Source organism: Mus caroli, unplaced genomic scaffold, assembly GCF_978045245.1.
Source record: "Mus caroli unplaced genomic scaffold, Mus_caroli_1 scaffold_16, whole genome shotgun sequence".
NCBI classification, from domain to species: domain Eukaryota; kingdom Metazoa; phylum Chordata; class Mammalia; order Rodentia; family Muridae; genus Mus; species Mus caroli.
Genome location: NW_028227271.1, coordinates 68,467,563 through 68,483,483, shown reverse-complemented (window position 1 = coordinate 68,483,483; position 15,921 = coordinate 68,467,563). Strand labels below are relative to the sequence as shown.

General features: G+C 42.8%; 2 protein-coding genes across 3 annotated transcripts in view; one reads left to right on the top strand and one right to left on the bottom strand.

The window, feature by feature from the left end:
- The window catches only part of Vps13b (vacuolar protein sorting 13 homolog B), a 553,787-nt gene extending 550,558 nt beyond the window's left edge, over positions 1-3,229 (top strand). For both annotated transcript variants that reach the window (XM_029469591.2, XM_021183993.3), the window contains exon 62: positions 1,886-3,229. In XM_029469591.2, the coding sequence (XP_029325451.1) occupies positions 1,886-2,131 (246 nt within the window). In that variant the 3' untranslated portion in view covers positions 2,132-3,229. The remainder of the gene's footprint in view (positions 1-1,885) is intronic.
- A 771-nt stretch (positions 3,230-4,000) lies between these two features.
- Cox6c (cytochrome c oxidase subunit 6C) lies at positions 4,001-13,498 on the bottom strand. Its single transcript, XM_021183673.2, has 4 exons — positions 13,368-13,498; positions 12,382-12,511; positions 7,326-7,454; positions 4,001-4,120 (listed from the first exon to the last, which is right to left on the bottom strand). Exons 2-3 carry the CDS (start codon positions 12,496-12,498, stop codon positions 7,341-7,343), a joined length of 231 nt encoding a protein of 76 aa, XP_021039332.1. The 5' UTR covers positions 12,499-12,511; positions 13,368-13,498; the 3' UTR covers positions 4,001-4,120; positions 7,326-7,340.
- Between the last annotated feature and the right edge of the window lie 2,423 nt (positions 13,499-15,921).

Sequence of the window (15,921 nt, the reverse complement as noted above, 5' to 3'; positions counted from 1 at the left end):
GTATTGATCCCTTGTATCCTTACCTTCAACTCACCACTCCCTTCTAGCCTACCCCAGTGAAGAACACTGGAGCTGCAGGGCAATTTTGGAAGCCCCTTCTTTGCGGGAGGGCTGTAGTGCAGTGAGTATGTCCACACGAGAGAAGAGCTGCTGGATTTTGGAAGCCCCTTCTTTCTTTGCGGGAGGGCTGTAGTGCAGTGAGTGTGTGCACACGAGAGAAGAGCTGCTGGATTTTGGAAGCCCCTTCTTTCTTTGCGGGAGGGCTGTAGTGCAGTGAGTGTGTGCACACGAGAGAAGAGCTGCTGGAAGCATGCTCTGTTTTCTCGACATGTCCTGCTCAGATCAGAACCTAACACAATCCAGACCCAAAGCCTGGTCAGGAAGGTTTCTGCTGTGAAAACCAAGAGCACTATTTCAAGCTCTGTAACGTGCCCTTTCACCTTAGAGGCTAAAAACAGAACTCCTTTGAATTTTGGAAGGAATTAATTTGTAAATGACATCATTGAGCATATTCAAATATGGCAGGTTTTGGATTTTTAAAATCAGTATTGCTTTTCTTGGTTAAATGCAGTCATTTTTTAAGGATAATTGCTTAATATGCCTGGCACATTATTAAAATCCCCTATGAGAGGCTCAAAATGAGTCAGGAGGTCAATTTATTCCTTGGCCAGGTTCCTTTCACAACATGGGCTTTCCTGTGCTGCTGTTCAGGAGGAGCAATTAAGCCTTTTTGTCTATTCAAAGCTCTCCAGCTGAGTTCTGGCCCCATCAAATGATATCATCAGCACTCTGGCCTGTGCCTGGTGCTGCATAGCTTTCATCTGTCACTGACTCTTTAGAGTTTCCTTTTCTTTCTCAGGCTGAAAACTGTGAGGCCCAAGCTATAACACAAACCTTAACTTACTCCTCTGGCAGGGCCCTTCAGTTTTCTGTAGCCTTTTACAACTTTTTATACTTTTAGCTGCATTTTTCTGTGCCCTGTTTAAATTTTTTATATTACAACAACCCTGAGAACTAAAACACCCCTGTTAAAATGTTTATAATTCTTCCAGAATGGCTTTGCCAGTATTTAGTAGGTTAAAACACAACACACACACACACCAAACAAGGTCAGTGGCTACTAAATTCTGCAGACCATTGCCCAACTGCACATTCTCCAGTGGGCTTGCGTGATCTGCACACTAGCTAGCTATGGACTTCAGGGTGGGAAGAATTTATGGCCCTCAGTGCCTTTGATGGGTGCTTCCTCAGACAGTCTCCTTAAGAACTTAGGTAGTATATCTAACTCAGTTCCTTGCTCCACTGAAGATGAGCCAGACTTTTATGAACTATAAATGTAGTTTGCATCCTCCTCTTGCCATAAAAATTTCCCTGTCCTCTGCCCAGTTTTTCTATTTTTTCTGGCTTTAAATCCTAGCATTTATAAAAACAGAAAATGTTACAGTTCAGGAAGGTGGGGGTTTTGTTCTTTAAAAATGTTCTGCCCAAAGCCACTGGTTTGCATGACGTACTCTTCTGCCTTCTGTCAAATATTGAGGTTCTGGGAACCAGGGCAACTTTTTATTTTGGAATGCTGAGTTGCATACTGACTACATTTAAGCCAAGGAGGTATTTTTCGCCTTTGTTCCTGGGCTGCCTGGTAAAAGGCAATGACAAATGTGCCTTATCAAATCGGTAACTTTAAACATGGGAATTTTATGCAAAACGAACCATTTATTCAAAGGTTATCCGGATGGTGTCATGGAGATCTGGTTGCATGTGCTAAAAGTGCACTGGCTTAGACAGAATGGCTTACTAAATGACCTAGGAGACATAGTGGACAAGTAGATACAGGAAAGTAATTTTGATGTCAACTAATTAAGGACCCTTTGTTTTTGGAACCCAGATTGATGGTGCCCGGGAGAGGCTGTCAGAGCAACAGTTTAAGAGGCTCGTGGACTACATTGCAAAAACATCTTGTCACCTGGCCCCCAGCTGCTCTTCTATGCAAACATGTTCTGTGGTAGCGGTGGAGCCTCCTCCTGCCACTGTTAAAACATACCATTATTTGGTTGACCCACATTTTGCTCAGGTCTTCATTAGTAAATTTACCATGGTAAAGAACAAAGCCCTGAGGAAAGGCTTCCCCTGAGTCCCCTTTAAGGTAGGTGCTTGGTTTCTGCTGTGCAAGACTGAATTCTAACCTTCAACATGGTCACAAGGCCAGCACTTTAGTTAAGGGCACACTAGTTTTGTAGGAATTTACATCTATGTTCTCCCCAAAGAAACAAAAATTCCAAATGGGAGAACCAGTGATCAGCAAGATCCTATAAATGTTGTGTTCTTACCATACACAGAAAACCTTTCTTCTCTATGCCACAGTCAGAAGTTCTCACTGGGATCTTAATCTATTAGTGATCTGCATACAGTAAAATGTGGACAGGCCCTAGAAAACAGACCAAGAAATAAAACCCCACCACCTCTGTCATATTTACAACTTTGCTGTTTCACTTTAATTTTTTACTTAACTACAATATCATTCTTTTAGTAAAAAAACAATGTGAATTCCACTCAAAGTCTGTGTTCTACTGATTTCTAGTAAGACAGACTTTTAACTGCTCAGGTATATTTTGGAAAGTTTGTGTTTTACTAAGCTAAAGTAACACTTTGTGTCTACCAGCAAGAACAGAACACATTGGTTATAAGTTTGGGGGTGAGTTAAAGACTCCAGCCTTAAGGCTGACAGTGACTTCAGTCTACATAGTTGCTCTGTTGAATTGATTTGATAAAGTATGGAGCTATCCCTAGTATCTGTTAAGTATTATTTAACATCTAAGGAGGGCTTTGATGCATGACCTGGCATCACCACTACCTTCAGGAGTTAGTGACTCTCAGGGTCTCATTACCTGGCATTCATGCACAGGCCTGCAATCTGTTCCTTCCCTTCAACTGAAATGTGGCAGTAAGACAGTGATTGAAATCCATTGATTTCAAAGGACACTGACCTACAACCTCAGTCTGCGGAGCACACAATCCTACTACAGCACTAGTCTTGGAAAACAATTCAAACCAAATATCAGAAGATCATCTCTGCAATTGGTCTATTACACATTTAGGGAAAGAACATCTTTGTCAAACTCAAGAACAGTTATTTTTAAGAATGTAAATATGTACTGATTCTTGTATGGCTTATGGTAATTTTACATACTGCTGAAAATTATTATATAAATAATAAAAGGTATTCCTGAATCACTGACCATGGAGAAAGGTGTGCTGTGAGTTTTTTTCTGTGCAGGTTTTCATGGATACCCCATTTTAATAGAACTCACTCCCTGAGTCTTTCTTACACAAGTTAAACAGTAAGAACTACTGACCAAACTTGCATTGTCATTCTGTCCAGTGGATACAGCAGTCTTAGAACTCTTAACCAGGATGCACACGGCCCTGCCACAAAATCTACATTCGGACTTTTTTTTAAGTGACTATCAGACATTCCTCAATACTAGTTAAGTGTTTTTCCGGATTAGACACATATTCACATTCACTAGACATATTGTTGGCTCATTAATAAAAATAATTTTTCTAATAGTACATCAATTAACTTACTTTCTTGTGACAGCAGCAATACCAAAGACTGGCAGTAAAATCTTAAGGACAGATTTTCTTTATAGAATGGCGTCTCTTGGGCTGGAGTGATAGCTCAGCCATTAAAGGCTAGGCTCACAACCAAAAATAAAGAGTTAGCATCTACCCATGTATTCCAGGCTGCCCTGAAACTCACTCTCCTGGTCTCCGGCTCAAGGTTCAGTAACATATCTACCTCTGCCTTCTGCAAAGGCTGATTTTACTGATAGGATTGGACCATCAAGACCAGAAGTACAGATGCTCATAGACTCCAGGACACCAAAGCCAGGACCAGATAATTGTAGGAGTTGTCTTTATAATATTTATCTAGAATTATAGGAACAGTAGGCGTCAGGTATTAAAGGCTCTGAATTATCATTAATAACCAAGCAAAGACTTACTGTCCATATAATTACTATTTATTGAAAGAAACTACTCCTTAGCCCACACATTCATGTTTCATAGTTCAGGAGCGCAGGTCAGCAATGAACTTCTATGGAGCGCAATCCAGAGAATTCTATGGAGAGAAACACAATAGCTTTGTGAATGATAAACAATCTTTACTACTACCATCCATAAAGTCTAGTCCTACTAGACTGTAAACTTTCTAAAATGTGAAAAATACATCTCAGTATAGTCAACTGCCGCTGAATCTATTACTAACCTGCACTTGATGAAAACTGAAAGCTTTTCCTTTAGAATCAGCAAAACAAGACGCCAATTCCTGCCACTTAGATCTATTCAACATAGTATTAAAGTCCTAATCAGAAAAATCAGTTGAGAAAAAGAAAATACACCCAAAGGAAGTAAAATCTGTAGGTAATATTTTATAATGTAGAAAATTCTAATAATACACACAGAAACAGAAAGGTTAGAATGAGTTTTACAAAGTTATAGGACATAAAATCATAACACACTAAAGTAAAAATAAAACAATTCTATTTATAATTACTTTGAAACTTATGAATAGAATACTGAGCAAAGATATAAAGTGCTGCTGGAGACTGCAATATTGCAATATTACGATGTCTGTACACTCCAGAGCAATCTACAGATTAATGGAATCCTTATCAAAAACCCAACCATTTTTCTGTAGCAAAAGAAAACCCACTCTAAAATTTAGAGATTCTCAAAGGAGCTCAAATATCTCACAGAACTGAGGGGATGGGGTGGAAGACTCATATATAATGAAACCTCTGTGGTACTGACCTGACAGACAAACCAGGCTTGAGTGATGGTTCAGAATATGGATGCTTGCTATACAAGGACCCTAGTTCAAATCCCCAGCTCCCACATAAAGTCAGGCATGACAGTGCATTAAAACCCCAGCATTGGGGGACCAGAACCAGGAGAACCTTAGGAGCTCACTGGCCAACTAGTCTAGATGAAACAGCTTCTTGTTAGCAAAAGACTAACTTAACAGACTAATGCAAGAAACAACAACAACAACAACAAAAACATCTGAGGGTCCTTCATTCAAAGGGGAAAGACAATTTTTTAAAAAATATTTTTGGGACAACATATATCTATATACTAAAGAATGAAGCTAGATCTTGCCATTACACCATAAACAAAAGTTATCTTAAAATGGAGGACTTTTAGAGCAGTGGTGCTCAACCTTCCTAATGCTGACCCTTCAATACAATTCCATCTGCTGTAATGACTCCCAACCATAACACTATTTTCATTGCTTCTTCCTAACCATAATTTGGCTGCTGTTGTGAATTGTAAATACCTGATATGTAGGTTTATCTGATATGAAACCCCTAAAAGGGTCATGACCCACAAGGTTGAAAACCACTGACTAAAGAGGTATAGCTAAATTAAAGCATACACTTCATACAATCCCCAGCACCAGCAAAAAAGAAAGACTCAAAGACATAAAAAGCATTAAGACTCTTGAAAGAAAGTTTTTACGATACTGGATTTGGCGGTGATTCTGGGATGGCCTGTTTGACAGAAATATAAATAGGGAACAACTCATCTAAAGTAAAATTTAAAAAATAGTCAGCAGAGTTGAATAAAAGAATCCCCAGGATGGAGAGCTGGCCAAGTGGCTAAAGCACAAAAATAACAACAAGAGCCAGAGTTTGGATCCCCAGAATTTATATAAATGCCTAACAGACATGGTGGTTCACCTGCAATTCCAAGAGTAACCTGGTTAGCCAGACTAGCCTCATGAGAGGTCTCTGGATTCAACTGAGATCCTGCCTCAATAATGTAGAAAACACTAAAGGAAAGTACTCTTAATATTAACCTTGGACTTCCACACACACTCTCACACACGCACACCCTACATACATATACATGAAAGGGGGGAAAATCCCCAGTATACCCAAAGAATATACAAAGTGGCCCAAAAAGTACATGCAAAACTCAAAACTACAAATCACTAGGAAGCACAAACCAAAACCACCATAAAGTATCTCAACCCACTACCAAAAAACACACATACACCGGGAGTGAGTGTGGGGAAGAGCACCCTCACAGAGGCAGGGGGAAGAAGAATGGGATAGGAGGTTTCCAGATGAGAGACCTGGAAAGGGGATAACATTTGAAATGTAAATAAATAAAATATCCAATAAAAAGGAAAAAACAAAAATAAAAAATATATATATGTACATATATATGTGTGTGTGTACATGTATGTATGTATACAGAATAAGATGTAGTCAATTGTAGAATGCTTGCCAAGTATGCACAATACTCCAGGTTCAATTCCCAGAAACAACTACAATGGAGTATTTTCAGCCTTAAAAAAAGGAGGGGGGGGCTGGTGAGATGGCTCAGTGGGTAAGAGCACCCGACTGCTCTTCCGAAGGTCCAGAGTTCAAATCCCAGCAACCACATGGTGGCTCACAACCATCCGTAACGAGATCTGGCGCCCTCTTCTGGAGTGTCTGAAGACAGCTACAGTGTACTTACATATAATAAATAAATAAATCTTAAAAAAAAAAAAAAAAGGAGGGAATTACTGATATGTAAAATGTAACCTCCCCCCTCCCCCAGCCCGACATCAGGCTGAACAGGCTTGACTGTTATGGGGGGTGGGGGGGAGGTGGAGCCTGCCACCCTACCGTTCTGCCACTCCCACTGCTACTACCTGCCACCAAGCTGTTCCAGAGTACACACGTGGTCACCTGCAGCTGGACTCCGGAAGATGATTTGGCAGGAATGGGCCCCTCCCCCTTCCTTAAAACCCCGTGTTTCTGAATATTAAAATTGAGCTTTGATCAGAATCTCTTGACTTAGCTCCATCTTTCTCAAGCCGCCTAGATTCCCTCTTTTCTTCCAGATTCCAAGATGCTTTCCAGGCTCGAACCCGGACATGTGAGCCGCTGGCAGGCCTCAACAGTAAGACACTGTACTAACTGAAATAACTGACAAAGGGCCAGCAAGACGACGAGATGGGTAAAAGCACTCACTGCCTTAATCTGCCAACCCAAGTTTGTTCCCTGGAACAAACCCATATAATGGGTGGAAAGAAAAGCAATTCCAAAGTTTCCCTCTGACATGCATCCCATGCATAGAAGGAGAAAGGGGAAGAAGAAAGGCAAATAATGTAGTCTAATTCATAAAAAGAACTACTTGTCAGTCTGGAAGAAAAGCATGGCAGCTCTTTCCTAGACAGTAGCAGTTTTATAAGAACTGTACAGTTAAGATAATTTGTACTTCACTAGTTAAACATTTCTTAGACACAACTAAAAAGTGACTGTAATTACCTTTGCATTCTGAAATCACTTCGCACTCTGAAAGATACCAGCCTTCCTCATCTCTTCGAAATCTTTCATGGAATCATAATTTCTGTAGAATTCTGCATACGCCTTCTTTCTTGGCTCAGCCACGCCAAACTAAAAGGTAGCATAGCCCGTTACAGAACTTTCTTTTCAGATTATTAGAAATGCATAAAAACAAAATAAACTAAGAAGATACTTGTGCTCAGTCTTTACTGAGCCCTCTTATTTCCTAGACAAGGAGGGGGGACACCATGAAAGAAGAGTCTTGTGGCAACTATACAGCAAAAAGCTCACTACTACCGGGCAACTATACAGCAAAAAGCTCACTACTACCGTAGAGACAGACAACCCTATTCTGGGGTAGGGTTGTAGTCCACATTTGTGTATGTGTTTGGTAGAAAGAGTATTAAGTTGGGGCTGGGGGGATGGCTCAGTGGTTAAGAGCACTAACTCTTCTTCCAGAGGTCCTGAGTTCAATTCCCAGTAACCACATGGTGGCTCACAACCATCAGTACTGAGATCTGATGCCCTCTTCTGGTGTGTTTGAAGAGAACATAAGAAACCCTGTCCCCGTCCCCCCCACCCCCCCAAAAAAGTTAAAGATAGTACAAAATAAACGAATAGCCTTCCTTCTAGCAAACCATAAATATTGCCAGTCGAAATGTTAACATGGTAACATATCCCGGCTCAACTTAAGCAGAATGTGAATTTTTAAGAAGTTTAAAGCAAATTTAAAAGATATAAGAAAATGCCAAAAAGTTATAGGGAATTTACACTTAAACAAGAACTGAGTCATTTTGCAAATTAGGGAATGGAATCCAAAATGATGGCTGATTACTTGAAAGGAAGGCCTTTATTAATAAAACTGCTAGCAAAGAAAAAGATCAGGAAAAGCTATGTTCATTGTCTTACATACAGAATGGTCAGCACAGAGGGAAGGAATGGTATTTGAGAGACCAGGTGGAGTTAAAGCAATAGATCAAAGGCTAAGCAATAGCCACAGCTACGGCTGGCATTTGGTGATCCAATTCCACGTCTGGAATATAAAACACTGCTTAGCTTATCTTCCCAAGTTCAGTCATCTTGCACTTAACACAGTACAACTGTGCAGACCAGTCCACATGGGTGAGGGGCCACAGAAATGCACAGAATCCTGCTATCTAGTGAAGCAACACAGTAAGCACGCGTAAATTTACTGTTCCTCCTCCTAGTCAAATCCCAATGTCTTCCAATAAAAGAACCAAAGGCAGGTTCCTCAGTGCCACTCTCTAAAGTCTGCTGAAGCCCACACTATATATAATTGTTAAGTTAGTACCTACATGACAGGGCTAAATGATGTTCAGACAGCTAGAGTTTTATGAGGCTGGTTTTGGAAGAAACTTGGTTAACAGTGATCCACTTCACAGTGTAAACAGGTCACCCGATGCACAAAAGGACCAAATAAACAAAAGGTTAACCCAAGACAAATTTTCACTCTTCTTGAGCTAGGGACACCGATCTTCTTTTCCCAACAGACACCAAACCTCCTAGACTTCCAACCCTGGGACTTGTACCAGGACACTGGGACAAGCAGTTAAAACTGCTAACACTTTCCCCTCAAGGCTTCTGTATTGGGTAGTATACCAACATTCCCTTGGTGCTCAGATCTCCAAACTTAGATTAAATTATAACATCAGATTTCTTGGTTGTCAGCTTTACCTTGATACCTGGGAAGAGGGAACCTGTAATGACTGTGGTGCATTTTTAACTGCTAATTGGTGAATTGTTTCTCAGCCAACTCAGGGCAAGTGCCAGCCTTTGGCAGGCAGTCTTAGCAAATGCGGCAGCTGAGCAACTGAGGGAAGCAAGCTAGTAAGCAGCATTCTTCCCTGAGGACTGTAACAGCAGCTAAATAAACCCTTTATTCCTCCGGGTGGTTTTTTTTTTTTTTTTTTTTTTTTTGGTTTTTCAAGACAGGGTTTCTCTGTGTAGCCCTGGCTGACTTGGAACTCACTTTGTAGACCAGGCTGGCCTCGAACTCAGAAATCTACCTGCCTCTGCCTCCCAAGTGCTGGGATTAAAGGCGTGTGCCACCACCACCCGGCCCTCCGGGTGCTTTTCATCAGTGTTTATCACTCAGAGCAGCAGAAAGGGAACTGGAACAATTCTGAAGATGTTAGATGGTTTGTGGGGACTATTCAGCCCAATAAACTCATGAGAAAAGTCATTTGATAAACCTTGGTGTCTTTTAATATCCTCAAGTATGTATGCAGATACATCATGCTGGGTTTGTTTTTCTGGAGTACCATAATATACTAGGTGAGCCAACCATGAATTATTTGTTAGTATTTTTCATTAACATAATTAGAGAACCAGAAACTTGTTGGTGATCCCAAGAAATGAAAATAGCATAATTTTAAAAACTCATCTAAATTAGCATATATTATATTTTAAATGGGAAATTGTTTTGTTTTGTTTTTTGAGACAGGGTTTCTCTGTGTAGCCCTGGCTGTCCTGGAACTCACTCTGTAGACCATGCTGGCCTCAAAGTCAGAAATCCGCCTGCCCCTGCCTCCCAAGTGCTGGGATTAAAGGTGTGGGCCACCACTGCCTGGCTAAATGGGAAACTCTTTAAACTCTAGACTTTAAGGACCAGCAAGAAGGCTCAGTGGACAGGTGCCTGTCACCAAGTTTGATGGGTCCCTGGGACTTCACATGGTAAAGAAAATCAACTCCTGCAAGTTCTCCGGCTTCCAGGCAGGCACCAAGGAAAGCACAGGGCCAGTGCACACACATTCCCGAGATGTTCTCATGGGCTTATCACAAAACATAACATGCACAATAATAAACAGTTTAAGAGGACCTTAAATAACAGTATCTGAATTAAAAGGGGAAAGGCTGTGGTAAGAGCATTAAAGTTCATGGAGGAGCCAGGCGTGGTAGTATACACCTTTAGTCTCAGCACAGAGGTAGAAAGACAAACAGTCCAATCCAGTGGAACCACAGTCTCTGTGCATGGGCTACATAACAAGTTCCAGGCCATCCAAGATGTACATGCAGTGAGTGTCTCAGACCAACCCCCTCAAGATGTACATGCAGTGAGACTGCCTCAGATCGACCCCCTCAAGATGTACATGCAGTGAGACTGTCTCAGATCAACCCCCTCAAGATGTACATGCAGTGAGACTGTCTCAGATCGACCCCCTCAGATGTACATGCAGTGAGACTGCCTCAGATCGACCCCCTCAAGATGTACATGCAGTGAGACTGTCTCAGATCGACCCCCTCAGATGTACATGCAGTGAGACTGCCTCAGATCGACCCCCTCAAGATGTACATGCAGTGAGACTGTCTCAGATCGACCCCCTCAGATGTACATGCAGTGAGACTGCCTCAGATCGACCCCCTCAAGATGTACATGCAGTGAGACTGTCTCAGATCGACCCCCTCAAGATGTACATGCAGTGAGACTGCCTCAGATCGACCCCCTCAAGATGTACATGCAGTGAGACTGTCTCAGATCGACCCCCTCAAGATGTACATGCAGTGAGACTGTCTCAGATCGACCCCCTCAGATGTACATGCAGTGAGACTGTCTCAGATCGACCCCCTCAAGATGTACATGCAGTGAGATTGTCTCAGATCGACCCCCTCAGATGTACATGCAGTGAGACTGCCTCAGATCGACCCCCTCAAGATGTACATGCAGTGAGACTGTCTCAGATCGACCCCCTCAGATGTACATGCAGTGAGACTGCCTCAGATCGACTCCCTCAAGATGTACATGCAGTGAGACTGTCTCAGATCGACCCCCTCAGATGTACATGCAGTGAGACTGTCTCAGATCGACCCCCTCAGATGTACATGCAGTGAGACTGTCTCAGATCAACCCCCTCAGATGTACATGCAGTGAGACTGCCTCAGATCGACCCCCTCAGATGTACATGCAGTGAGACTGCCTCAGATCGACCCCCTCAGATGTACATGCAGTGAGACTGCCTCAGATCGACCCCCTCAGATGTACATGCAGTGAGACTGCCTCAGATCGACCCCCTCAGATGTACATGCAGTGAGACTGTCTCAGATCCACAAAGGCACAGAGTTTTAAGAATGCTGATCTTGCCAATCCTTCAAAACTGCTGAAACGATGCCAGGCAGAAGTGCTGCACGCATTTAATCCAAGCACTTGGGAGGCAGAGGCAGGCGGATTTCTGAGTTCAAGGCCAGCCTGGTCTACAGTGTAAGTGCCAGGACAGCCAGGGCTACAGAGAAACCCTCTCTTGAAAAACCAAAAAAAAAAAAAAAAAAAAAAAAAAAACCCCAACCCCTGCTGAGATGAGTAGCTGCTTTTTCTCTGCCCCACATATCTGCTATGTAAAGGCAGGATTCCCTTCTCCCCATGCATGGACTCCTCCCTTGCAGTACCTCATAATGCAATTACATCTGCAAATAATGTCTTAAAAGCTCCAAATGACACTGGCCCTGACTTTACAGGAGGAAATTCATCAAGTTACAGAAGGCAAAAGAGAAAAGATTCAGAAGGCATTAACCCTTATCTAAAAAACTGGGAGTACGCTGCTGCATACCTTTTGCTCTCAGCACTCAGGGAATATGGGCAGGCCAATCCCATGAGCTGCAGAGCTGGCCAGGGTTAGATAGTGAGACCCTATCTCAAAAACAAAACCCTGTGAGGAAACAAATGTCTGAGTTTAAACCACTCAGTCTGGTTCTATGATACAGCAAACAGTTTCATTTGAAGATGGGGTTCCTGTTATGTGGAAGCCTTTGGAAGGTAAATGAGGGAAATATCTTGAAGATAGAGTTTCTTTTTTAAACAGCTCTTAACTAGGTTTAAAAAATAATGTTTTAAGTTGGGCGTGGTGGCGCACGCAGAGGCAGGCGGATTTCTGAGTTCGAGGCCAGCCTGGTCTACAAAGTGAGCTCCCAGACAGCCAGGGCCATACACAGAAACCCTGTCTCGAAAAACCAAAATAATAATAATAATAATAATAATAATAATAATAATGTTTTAAACGAACTGCTTGTGACCTAAAGCACGTACCTTATAGGCAGAGGCAACTCCCAGGGCCACAATGAATGCGCCAACAATATGAACCCGCAGACGCTTGGCCAGAAGACCACGCATCTGTGGTTTGGGCAACAGCGCACCGGAACTCATGGTAGCCAATGTCCTTTGCAAGTAAAACAAGGAGGGAAAAAAAAAAGAAAGGCTTGTAACAGGTTAAGTGACTGAATGAACTCTACATGCACAACGTATTTTAGTATCTACAACCGCGGCCTAACCCCTCCTGCAAGGTCAATCTTTGGCAACTTCATCTTTGCCCTCTCCTCTCCTATGCAGTTCCACTTCCCGCAACAAGACTATAACCAGCAACAAGGCTGACACAACCAGCAACCGATGAGCACAAACTATGACAAAAGTGTCCCCCATCCACAGAAAGGCAGATGCGACCTAGCTGTTGCCTTTTCAGAATTCACCCTTAGGAAGAAAAGCCTTCGGGGAGAACTCAGGTCACTGAAGCTGTGGGACTAGAGCCCAGCAAGCGCCCTGAGGGCCGGTGGAGCAGGCGCGACAGATCGGGGACCCTCTTGCTTCCCAATTCTACTCCCACACCAGGCCGACCACCGGGGCCCCTCGGTGCCTGGGTCCCCTCCAAGGTCGCACCCCTTATCCAGCTAGAGCACCAGCCCCCACAGGTCAAACGACCCAATCAAGGTCAACCTGGCCGCGGCAAAATACAAGGGGAAACGGGCCCGGCCGGCCACCAGCGAGACCCTGAGGCTCCACAGAGCTCCTCCGAAGCCCTAAGAGCGCACGCGGGGAGATGGCGGGGCCGCCCGAGCTCAGGCCGGTCAGGCCCGCAGCCTCCTGAGGACGCGGCGGGGACAACGCGCCCACGAGGAAGGCAGGCCCACGGCTCCACTGGGCTGGGACGTGCAAGACATCCTAGTTCGCCGCCCCCACGAGAAGCCGAGAAACCCGCAGTTGTCAAACTCCAGAATCTCCTCTCTCTCCACCATTCTCACCTCTACACCAACGTCCTTCCTGTTCTCGGAGAAACGGAGAGCCTTCCAGCAGCACGCATGCGCAAGAATCGATGGAGGACCCGGCGAACGGTGGCCTAAGGAGTCCAAAAGTGTTCAAGCGCGCATCCAACTGATCACAGCTGAAATCTATGCCAGTTACACTATGCTTTTTTTTTTTTCCATAAACGGGACCTTGAAAACGAGTCCTGACTACCTACAAAGGTTTCTTCAGTAAATTACAAATATTAATCTTAGCCGGGCTGTGGTGGCGCACGCCTTTAATCCCAGCACTTGAGAGGCAGAGGCAGGCGGATTTTTGAGATCAAGGCCGGCCTGGTCTGCACAGTGAGTTCCAGGACAGCCAGAGCTACACAGGCCGTAATAAAGATCGAAACTCTGTCTCGAAAAAAACAAAAACAAACAAACAAACAAACAAAAAAACAAATATTAATCTTGTCCGGTGTTGTGAACTTACTAAGGAATTCGTATATATTTCACATGTGGGGAAAAATAATATACTCTATAAAGGCACTACATCATCTGAGAGCTTTTTGTCTAAATGCCCAACCTTGAGTGAAGAAAGGTGCGTGTTTTACAGAAACAGGGTGCAGAGAACAAACTAGTCACAGGTGAAGACAGAACAAGCCAGGGAATGAGAAGGAGCCAGAAGATTAGAACGTATTTCCAAAGTTAGTTTGAGGCCAAGATGAGCAATTCAGGCAGAAGCCAGATTGAATCAGTCAGATTGGAGGACTAGATAGAACTGAGGCTACAAGCTTTCAGACATAGGCCTGGGGATAGTTTGAAGAAAGAAAGAAACACTCTGGGCTCAACCCAAGCCGTGTATTAGCACAGCTTGGGTAAGCTCTCATCTCATTCCTTTATCAGAAGAAATAAAAGAGACATTTACAACACAGGCTGTTCAGATTGGACTGGTATTAGATGCTTTTGCCAACTAATTAAAGAATTAAAGGAGGTTCCTGGTAAACAAAATCCCACATTTAGGCACCTGTTTACCCAGCCAATGTCCTACTGTGTATGGCACTGTCACCAGCACTGCCATTTTGGAACTAGCACATAGCATGAGAGCAGCTCACCTCTGCCTGTCTGTTATAGCTAGCAGTATCTTACTTGATTTGGAATCAGGATAGTGCTGGCTTGTGGAACGAGTTCTAAAGTGTTTTTTTCTCTTCTACTTCATGGAACAATTTCAGGAACATTGATGTTAACTGTTCTTCAGATCTTTTGTATAAACTGCCTACCCTGGGTCTTGTTGGCAGATCTTTATTACGGCCTTCACCTCAGCTGTGGCTCTGTCTACGCTGATCAAAGCCTCTAGATTTAAAATCAGTAGACCATTTGTGTCTAAAACTCTATTAATTTCTTCTAAATCTTCCAGGTTTTTAGACTATGCTTTCAAAAAGTCCCTAGTAATCCATGGACTTCATCGGAACTTGTAGTAACCCCCTCTTTTATTTTTATTAATTTAGGTCTTCTCTTTCCTCCTTTTGGTAAGTTTGGCTAGGGTTTTGCCCATCTTGCCCTAGGGGCTTTCGCCAGATTTACACCCACCCACCTCAGGGCAAGGTTAGGCCAAGTTCCATTCTCAACCCACAGGAGCATTCTTGAGTAAAAATTCTCAGAATGTACTGACTGATAGTTACCTGACCCTCTGGAAGTTCCCAGGTAGAGTTCAAATACATATCACACTTGCTAGTCAATACATTTAAAGGTCGATATGCTTAGCTAATAAGTTTGAACTGTAACCTTGCTGATGTAACCTGTGACCCCAAAAAGTATAAAAACTGCTTGTAATAGCCATGGGAGGCAGAGGGGAGGGATCTTCTAGTCACTCGACTAGAGGGACTAATTGAAGGCTGACCCAGATGTGCTGGAAAATAAACCCCTTGCCTTTGCAGTGATCTGCCTCTCGGTGTCTGGGGAGGAGGGGGGAGGAGGGAAGGGAGGATCATCTCAGAGTACCACTGACCAAGGGTTGGGGTCTTACAAAGCACAACTCCAACAAACTTTTTTTTCCTCCCATAGCTTATGTGCCCCATCAAAACCTCTCAAGCAGTACAAAAATTTACAATGTTACTACATTCTATTTTTCTTTAAGTGATTGAATACATTGAGTTCCCTAAATGAATAAAAACATCATGTTCCCTAAAACCTTTACATGATTAAATGTTTAAGGTAATACAAGTGAAAGACAATTTATTCCTAAGAACCCACGTACATTCATGTTTATGCAACTTGTTATATATTACTAAAACAAGCAGGCAAGATTTTTTTTTTCTCAGCCAATTCTCTTACTGGTAAAAAAAATCAATTATTTTATTATTTGTCTTAAAAAGTAATCCTTCCCTTATTAATATTGATGCAAAAATCCTCAATAAAGTTCTCGCTAACCGAATTCAAGAACACATCAAAACAATCATCCATCCTGACCAAGTAGGTTTCATCCCAGGGATGCAAGGATAGTTCAATATACGAAAATCCATCAATGTAATCCATTATATAAACAAACTCAAAGACAAAAACCACATGATCA

Bases quoted from the DNA above. Each gene is read 5' to 3' on its own strand.
- Cox6c (XM_021183673.2), bottom strand. From the start codon at position 12,498: ATGAGTTCCGGTGCGCTGTTGCCCAAACCACAGATGCGTGGTCTTCTG. The intron at 7,455-12,381 runs GTACGTGCTTTA...GCTACCTTTTAG, and splicing joins GAGTTGCCTCTGCCTATAAG to TTTGGCGTGGCTGAGCCAAG.